The following is a 9744-nucleotide window of genomic DNA, read 5'->3' as shown; positions in this document are numbered from 1 at the left end:
AACTTCAAAGCATAGCACAAGAATAGCGGAACAAATCTTGGACAAGCGGTAAAATATGAAGTAGGCATCTTAGGAAGAGCAACATCGTTAATTTTTCCTATTCTCTCTCTTTGTGAATGGTTAACCAGGTAACTTTCTACAATTTCAGTCCATCAATCTCTTTGTCCTTAAACAACAACCTCTTCTCATTCGACAAGAAAACAAACCACTGTTTTTTCTTTTAATTTCTTGAACTTTTTTGCTGGAGTATCCTTCCTTTCTTTTCTTGGATACGCCGGCAATATATATAAGTAAACTTAAAAGCATAAAATTCCTTTATTGTGTGTATATATATATCTTTATATCTTTATCTGTTCCTATATATTATATATTCATGGTTTTCATCGAAGATCCTCGGCCTCATTCAGCGGATAGTTATGTTCAAACTGAGCCTCATGAACCAGTAGTTACATCAAATCCATTAAAAAAGTTAGCAATTGTAGCATCAATAGCAGCCGGGGTGCAATATGGATGGGCGTTGCAATTATCACTTTTGACACCATACACACAACTTCTTGGTGTACAACATGCTTGGGTATCCTTTGTTTGGCTCTGCGGCCCAATCTCTGGCTTGGTATTCCAACCCACAGTTGGGTATCATAGTGATCGGTGCACGTCCCGTTTTGGGCGGCGCCGCCCATTTATCGTGGCCGGAGCTATCCTCCTCTCCTTTGGGGTACTTCTCATTGGCTTTGCGGCTGATATAGGCCGAGTTTTAGGCGATTCACTTATTTCCGGGAGTAAACCTAGAGCCGTTGCTTGTTTTGTGCTGGGCTTTTGGATTTTGGATATAGCGAATAATATAATACAAAGTCCTTGTAGAGCGCTTTTGGCTGATCTTTCTGAAGGTAATGATGCAATGGTGACAATTGGAAATGCGCTTTTCGCCTTTTACATGGCTGTAGGGAATATCTTAGGCTATGCTGCAGGTGCATACTTGAATATTTATAAGATTCTTCCAATCACAAAAACTGAAGCTTGTGACATCTACTGTGCAAACCTAAAAACGTGTTTTCTCATCTCTATTCTCCTCATAGCAGTCATAATCACATTAGTTTGTGTTACAGTTAAGGAAGAAAGGCTTGATCCTTCTAATTTAATGCAATACAAACAGGGCGTTAATGGGGAAGAAGAAGCCCCATCACTTTTGACTCAACTGAGCACAGCCATTAGGAGTATATCAAAGCCAATGAAAATCTTATATGTTATAACAGCGCTTACTTGGGTAGGGTGGTTTCCATTTATACTGTATGATACAGATTGGATGGGTAAGGAAGTGTTTGGAGGAAGTCCTGTGGGTGATCCATTGCAAATTAAAATGTATGATCAAGGTGTACGAGAAGGTTCGTTGGGATTAATATTTTATGTGGCCATGCTTGGTGTTGTCTCTTTGTTCATGGAGCCAATTTTGAGGTATCTTGGGAGTGTAAGACGTGTTTGGGGCATTGGGAATATGATACTTGCAGCTTGTATGGGATTAACGTTTTTGATCACAAAAATGGCCGAGGATGCTCGACAAACTGCTCTCAATAATGAAAATGGATCTGCACTTATTCCCCCGCCTCTTGAAGTGAAAGCGTCTTATTTTGCTCTTTTCACAGCCTTGGGTATACCTCAAGCGGTAAGTCACTTCTTGATCATCGACGTGTCTATGTAATATTCGTATCTATTTCTTATTGCTTCTGTCAAACATGTCACATTTTAAGCCCACTAATTCGAGACAAATAGTCATGCCGTGTTAATTAGTCAACTATTGAACATGGATGTCACATTTTGGGCATACTAATTTTATTTGACACAGGCCGTGTTAATCGCCTCAGGTTCGAATTAGTCACCCTATGAAGATCAACATGTCTCATTTTGAGTCTACTACTTTAATTCACAATGACTAGTTGTGTTAGTTAATCACATATTATACACATCAACTGATCAACATGTCACATTTTAAATCCACTAATTTTATTCAACATGGGTTGTATTAGTCACTTCACATCTCGAGACCACCAATTCAACTCAAGATGAATTGTTTTAGTTATGTGATGCAAAATGAATTAGGCTTTATAGAAAAGTGGGATCGGTGTAAGCAGATGCCACTTCCTGATTTTTCGAGAATTTTGATTTTGTCCATTTTTGGCGAAATTTTAGTTAAATTTAATTGGAAATGAGCCAATGAACAAGACTCAGGAGCTTTGGTCTTGATGTAGGCCCAATTTTGAGAAAATCCCTTCATTTAGGCATTCGTTTAAGGATTTTTTTTTTCATTTTTTAGTAAATTTTGTTTTTGTTATATCTCTATCAATTTAAGTCATATTTGAATTCCATTTTTTGGAGGATAACTCTTAAGGTTACAACTTTCAATTTTAGTCATTATCTCGATTTTTTCTATTTAAAAAAAAATCTTTTTTATTATTTTATTATTTTTTGAATTTTCCTATATAAAGCAAAGTAAGTCCTTCGTGGTTGTATTGATTGATAGAAATAAAATCATCATATAAGATCTGTTCAACTTTCCTATAACTTTTTGCTACGTCAGTTAGTATCAGAGTTACGTTTGTTCCTTCACCATGCCACCAAGGAGACTTGTAGAAGCTAATGAATCCTCGATAGAGAAGGTGAATAGACGTGATGAGATTGCACAGCTGTATCAACAAGTAGATTTCTTGACCTAGCAAATCGTTGTACTCACACCACAGCAACATGCGCCTATGGTCAACTGCTTAAGGATTCTGAAGATTAAAATTCATTTGCACACTTGATCATCTAATAGATCTACCAGTTCGACAGAGAGGAGGTGACCATGAGGAGAATAGGAGTTGGGAATTAGGGTTCAAGATTAATATCCCTGAGTTCCATGGTTGATTAGGTCCAAAAGAATTCTTGGATCAGGTGATTGTAGTGGAAGAGGTTTTGGAATTTAAGGAGGATCTTGTTGGTAAATGTGTGCCTCTCCTTGCGACAAGATTTCATGGATGAACAAGGGCCTGGTGGCAACAGACAAAGGTAACAAGGTCTAAATTAGGGAAGAAAAATATTGCATCTTGGGGATAAATTAAAGAAGCACATGAAGAAGCAATTTCGACCCTCTAATTATGTCCGGACCATGTATCAGCGATTGCAGAATTTTTGTTGAGGTGTGAAGATGGTTGATGACTATACAATGGAGATTTACATGCTAATTACCAAAAACGAGGTGATAGAAATGAAGGAATAGTTGGTGTCGTGATATGTGGGTGATAGTTTCTGAGGCATATCAACGGGTGATACAAATAGGGAAGCTACAGTCCAGGCAAAATATAGGTCATTTCACTACAAGGGATTCTTCCAATGAACCATAGCAGTAGAAAACTCACCTTGGTATCCTAGTCAAAGTAGTTCTTCTAGAATAAACCGTGTTCAACAATCAATACGTCTTGTATGTGGTATTCGTTGTTTTACTTGCAGAGGTATGGGTCAAAGACCATCTGAATATCCCAAACATTCAGAGAAATGACTCTTTGTTGATGAGGGGTATGGAGATTATGAGGAGGCACCTGTATTTGACAATGGAGACGTTGAAGAAGCAATAGAGGATGAGAAATTTGAATGCTTGTGATGTGGGTCAAGTGTTGGTGGTGAGACGGAGTTTTTTTTGACTCCTCTAGAAAGTAAGGGTGACTGGTTGCGAAATAATATCTTCCAGTCTACATGTACTATTGGGAGAAGGATCTATAAGTTTGTTATTGACTCTAGAAGTTACGAGAATGTAGTGGCTGATGAGATCGTTAAGAAATTGGATTTGTAGACTGACAAACATCCCAAATCATATAAGTTGACTTGGTTCAAGAGAGGTAACAATATTGAAGTATCCCACCGTGCTCTAATCAGTTTTTCCATTGGACCTATATACAAAGATCAAGTTTTGTATGATGTGGTGGAAATGGATGCACGCCATTTGTTATTAGGGAGACCATGGCAGTTTGATTGACACTTATTACATGATGGATATACCAACATGTACAGTTTTCTGTTTGGGGAGAAGAAAATTATGTTGCTACCCGACAAGAGCCCAGCAAAGATAGTTGGAGAAAGTACCAATTTATTAACCAGAATTTGAGATGGAGATGGCAATTAATCGAAATACTGGCTTTAGTCATTTTCACGTGGTGTATGGCCTTTTTTCTCGTAGTTTTCTTGATCTGGTTTCAATTTCAACTATTGTTAAGATGCATGGTAAAGCAAAGGACTTCATTAAGCATTTGCAGCAGGTTCATTTACAGACTTATGATCATTTGTAGGCTGCTGTTACTAAATATAAGCATGATGCGAATCTTAAACGTCGTCAGGTTGAGTTTGAGGTTGGTGACTTTGGGCGGTGTTGACAAATAATCGTATTCCTGCTCATAAATATACTAAGCTTGTTGCAAGGAAAATTGGTCCATTGTAGATCATTGAGAAGATCAATCCCAATCATACCATTTGAAGCTATCCAATCACATTCGTACATCTAATGTTTTTAATGTCAAGCATCTGGTGTTATTTCGTAGTGATAATTCTGACGATGATGTTACTTCCCCGCCAAATTTGAGGGCAAATTTTTCTCAATCAGGGAGAATGATGTGGTGCAAAAAGAATTAGATTGGAAACGAGCAAATGAAAAAGAATCAAAAGCTTTGCTCCTGAAGTAGGCCAAATTTCGGGCAAATTCTTTCATTTAGACCTTTGTTTAAACATTTTTCCTTTTTTGATAAATTTTGTTTCGGTTATATCTCTATTAATTTAAGTCGGATTTGAACTTTGTTTGTTGGAGGATAACCTTTAAAATTAGGACTTTCAATTTTAGTCATTATCTCGATTTTTTTCCATCTTTGCAAAAAATAAAAAAATAAAATAAAATCTTTTTTTAATTAGTTTTTTAATTTTTCCTAATTTTCCTAGGGTTTTTCCTATATAAAGTATAGTAAACCTTTTGTGGCCATGTTAATTGACAGAAATAAAAAAAATTTCATGAATTTTTTTATCTTGTAAGATTTGTTCATCTTTCCTAAAACCTTTCGTTACGTCATTTAGTAACCTACTGAACATCAAAATGTCACATCTAAAGACCACTAGTTCAACTCAATATGAGTCATGTCACCTCTTGAACACAAATATTTCACTTCAACCAATCCATTTTTCACTTTTCAATTGAAATGTTTGAGTAAGTTAATTTGTACTTGTTTTGCAATTCTGCAGGTCACTTACACCATTCCTTTCGCTCTAGCTTCCATATATTCCAACAATAGTGATACCGGTCAAGGTAAGCTTTCAATAATTATTTTGCATTAATTAAGAATAATGCTTTCTAGCATTCGTGGTGCTAAAACACCAGTCTAGGTATAAGCATATGATATGTCCTAATAAATAAGTCATAAATCTTTGTATTTAATTGAACCTATATTTCAATAACACAAGTGATATAACTTAGACCGGTGTTAGACACCAGTGATGTTAAATAACATTATTCATTCATTAACGGCAAAAAAAATTAGCATAGTTTGTCTAATTTAATATATTTTGGGTGTTTGAGTTTCTCAAGGGCTCGCGTTGGGACTTCTAAATCTTGCCATTGTAATTCCACAAGTAAGTATCATTCCATTCTTCAATATTTATAACCATATACTTCACGTTCTATATTTAGTATTAGGCACGACTATACAATATATTGTTAATTTTTTATTCTTCTTCAACAGTCAAAACTTTCCTGTGTGCTATATAGTACTTTCAATCGAGATAAAATGATTAAAAATAGCATTTCAAATCCCATATTCTATGATGCTAAGTTTCTTTTATCATTAGACGCGACTTAAGGTCTTGTTTATAATATTTATTAAATTTTAAGTTTACAGTATTAGGGATATTTTTGATTTTTAAAACAAGACTCGGAACTTGGAATTTTGATTCAACTTCAGTGTTCTTCTATTAATGAATACTTAGTTGAACATTATAAACAAATGCTCATCCGTGGATTGACAATATTAAGTTATAATTAATGACAAAAAAAATTAGCATAGTTTGTCTAATTTAATATATTTTGGGTGTTTGAGTTTCTCAAGGGCTCGCGTTGGGACTTCTAAATCTTGCCATTGTAATTCCACAAGTAAGTATCATTCCATTCTTCAATATTTATAACCATATACTTCACGTTCTGTATTTAGTATTAGGCACGACTATACAATATATTGTTAATTTTTTATTCTTCTTCAACAGTCAAAACTTTCCTGTGTGCTATATAGTACTTTCAATCGAGATAAAATGATTAAAAATAGCATTTCAAATCCCATATTCTATGATGCTAAGTTTCTTTTATCATTAGACGCGACTTAAGGTCTTGTTTATAATATTTATTAAATTTTAAGTTTACAGTATTAGGGATATTTTTGATTTTTAAAACAAGACTCGGAACTTGGAATTTTGATTCAACTTCAGTGTTCTTCTAAATCAACAGAATTCTTAATCAAATCAATATTTCAATTAGTGAATACTTAGTTGAACATTATAAACAAATGCTCATCCGTGGATGTTTTGATCTTAAGTTCGTCCCATTTTCTATGGCTAATTTCCTGCATCATCTACCAGGGTAAAAGTTTGATTAACAAGTTAATTATAATGTTGAAACAGATGTTAGTGGCCCTAATAAGTGGACCGCTGGATTCACTATTTGGAAGCAGCAACTTGCCAGCCTTTACTATGGGAGGTATTGCAGCTGCACTGGGTGGAATTTTAGCTATGAAAATGCTTCCAGGAAATGACTCAGTGCAGTGAGATATTGAATTTTTATGGGCATTAGCATATAAATGGAACATTTAATTATGTAGAAAGGCTTAAGAAAAAGTTGATTTGAATAAACGAGGGGTACTAGGTTTTCGATAACATTATTAATGTTGGATTCATCAAATGGCTGCCATTAATTTTCTTGGACTTTCTTCATCTATGGTGATGAATTCCACCCAGATGGTTTGTTTTCTTCTACACGCATTTTGGTTATTCTTTTGTTGTAATTTCTTCTTTGTCATTTTTATATGTTTGCAAATCTTGTTAGTATGCCAACTATTTACATATTTTAATTATATGCAAATTAATTAATGAATTTTCACACTCATATTTGAATTGTCCGTTTATTTTTCTGTCAATATTTCTCTACGTATTTTGCGTCATTGTAAGAATTAAAAGTGGTGAAATGGGAAAAACTTTTGATTCAATTTTGAATTGCAATCTCTTTTTCCGTAGAACTCAATTTAATTATCTTTCTAATGGTATATCATTTATCCTGTGAAGATCATAGTAAACTTTGTGCATTAATTTTCTCACAAACTCGGCGTGTAGGTTACTCGTTTCATATCCTTTGATCTTTTTATACTTCAAATCACTTCCTTTTACGTCAATCAACTTCGAATATGGATTTAACTACAACACAGTATATACACTAATATGAGTAGAAATCAACTCAATTAATCAAATATAAAGAGAGTGTTTGATACCCATTTTCATGTAAAAATACATTTTAGAATAGTAAATTGATGGAAAATGTGTAGTTGAAAAATAAAGAAAAGTTTTTGATTTATATGTAAATTATTTTAATGAAGAATGTGTGGTTGAAAAGAAGAGAAAAAAATGTATTTTGAAAAAAATAGATACCAAACGGGGCCTAAGCCTTTGTTTGACCCTAATTATTTTTAAATTTTCAACTACATGTTTTTCAATAAAATAATATTACATACAAATTCAACTTTTTTTCTTATTTTTTAACCAAATATTCTCCATCTATCTATTATTCCAAAATACATTATTAACAAAAAATGAGGGCAAAACATGCTCCAAGTAAATTTATAAATCTAAATAAGCGTGTACAACACTTAAACAAGAAAATCTTACTCTTAATAAAACATTTGAATGAACAATTTTGGTGAAAAATTTCAGTTTTATTATGCTTGATTGTTTTGTTAGAAATTACACTAAAGCATATAAAACATGAGTATAATAAAACCTCTCTTGTAAATTAGTTAAATTTAAAAATTGACCTAATATATAACCCCATAAACAAATAAGAAATTTATTTTAATCTAACTGGTAGCTGGTATTATTAATTACGTTTCATAAAACATATTTTTTGTCATACAGTTTCAGAGATTCATAAGTACTATCAACTATAATAATCATTAGTCTTTATTTATAATTTAAATTAATAACAATCACCTATCAAACATGAGCTAACATATTTTATACTTGGTTTTTTAAAATTTTTATTCATTGAACGGAAATTATTTATTAGATGATGACAATTAATAGTTTCCATTTATTTATTTTTTAATGTTGGAAAAAATTCACTTGAATTTTTTTTTTTCAATATTTTCCAACATATTATTAATTTAATAAAATTTTATTTTCTATTTTTTCAAGTTGTAGTTTAAAGAAAATGACTTCACTCTAAAGAAGGCCATTTAAAAATTAAAAAAAAATTTAATGAATATCACAAACTTTTGGTAATTAGATTTTAAAGAATAATAGAATAGTTAAACAAACGGCAGACAATTTAATATATAGATGGGTGATTTGTTACATCCAATTAAGGGTATTTTGAACCATTTAGCTACTTATAATAGAAAATTCTTAATTTTGTAACCAAAATATGGTTTTTTATACTATTAAGTAAAAAGTAGTTTGTAAATATAATCTAGAAAAATAAGATATGTAAATTAAAAATTCACCATAAATGCAGAATGCATTTTATACATTTCTGAAAACTATAGAAATAAACGTTTTTCTTATTATTTAGAAAAATAAATAGAATATCACAAAGCTAAACGTATAAAGTTCAAACTAAATTCACCATAAAAGATGCATTTTATAAATTTCTAACAACTATAGAAATAAATGCTTTTCTTATTATTTAGAAAAATAAATAGAATTTGACAAAGCTTAACATATAAAGGTCAAACTAATGACCACAGCATATATTGTAAAGAATAGAAATTCTAGCCCCCCAGGGCACATCCGAGTTGGTAGAACAATCACTACGGTGGGCTTACAACCTCCGCGTGGAGAGTTTGATTCCTGATCAACGCAATAAGGAAGATTCTCTTGGGGTCAGGAGTAAAAACTAAGTGGGAACTTGGGAGCCAATAAGGGCATAACCTGCGATTTACCTCCTCGAGTCACTGAGGGGCCGATGGCTAGAGGTCCAGGATTTAGTCTGGCGAAGTTGGGATACCTGGGTAAAAAATAAAAATAAAAAATAAAATAGAAATTCTAAAGATAGACATCAAGGTCTAATCAGTAATCACCACGTCTACATTGTAAATATACTATTAAAAAACGTAAATACGCAGTCAAATTTTGTAGAGCATCCATGCATTTATACTTAGAAAAATGCATAGAATTTCGTGGAAATGATTTGATTTTAAAAATAAAACATCAAGTGGCTTACCAGTCATTAGAAAGTGTTTGATAAAGAAATAGAAATTGAAACTTTCCCTTTGTTAACATGTCTGTGGCAAAGCTTGATAGAAATTTTGTAACAACTAAATAATTAGGTCTTATGTAATAAAAAAAAATGGAAGAAAAAGAAAAAAAGTAGGTCTTGAAATATATTTTTGTTTATTTAAATTGAAAGCAAGCAAGTTATATAATTTGATTCCAATTAACATTTGCGAATGAAATTATGTTATGAAGAATCATCATCGGCTTTTC

The 9744-nt window shown here is 32.5% G+C and overlaps 1 protein-coding gene across 2 annotated transcripts; it reads left to right on the top strand.

Moving 5' to 3' along the window:
• The first annotated feature begins 261 nt into the window (after positions 1–261).
• On the top strand, positions 262–7098 carry LOC111397647 (sucrose transport protein SUC8-like). 2 transcript variants are annotated; one of them, XM_023024649.1, is made up of 4 exons: positions 262–1660; positions 5251–5314; positions 5594–5637; positions 6676–7098. In XM_023024649.1, exons 1-4 carry the CDS (start codon positions 374–376, stop codon positions 6817–6819), a joined length of 1539 nt encoding a protein of 512 aa, XP_022880417.1. In that variant the 5' UTR covers positions 262–373; the 3' UTR covers positions 6820–7098. The 2 variants fall into 2 exon arrangements, with proteins under 2 accessions (XP_022880417.1, XP_022880416.1); XM_023024648.1 differs by having other exon boundaries at positions 5585–5637.
• The last annotated feature ends 2646 nt before the right edge of the window (positions 7099–9744 follow it).

This window comes from Olea europaea, chromosome 7 (genome assembly GCF_002742605.1).
Source record: "Olea europaea var. sylvestris chromosome 7, O_europaea_v1, whole genome shotgun sequence".
NCBI lineage: Eukaryota > Viridiplantae > Streptophyta > Magnoliopsida > Lamiales > Oleaceae > Olea > Olea europaea.
Note: the sequence above shows the minus strand (reverse complement) of the source record. Positions and strands in the feature narration are given on the sequence as shown.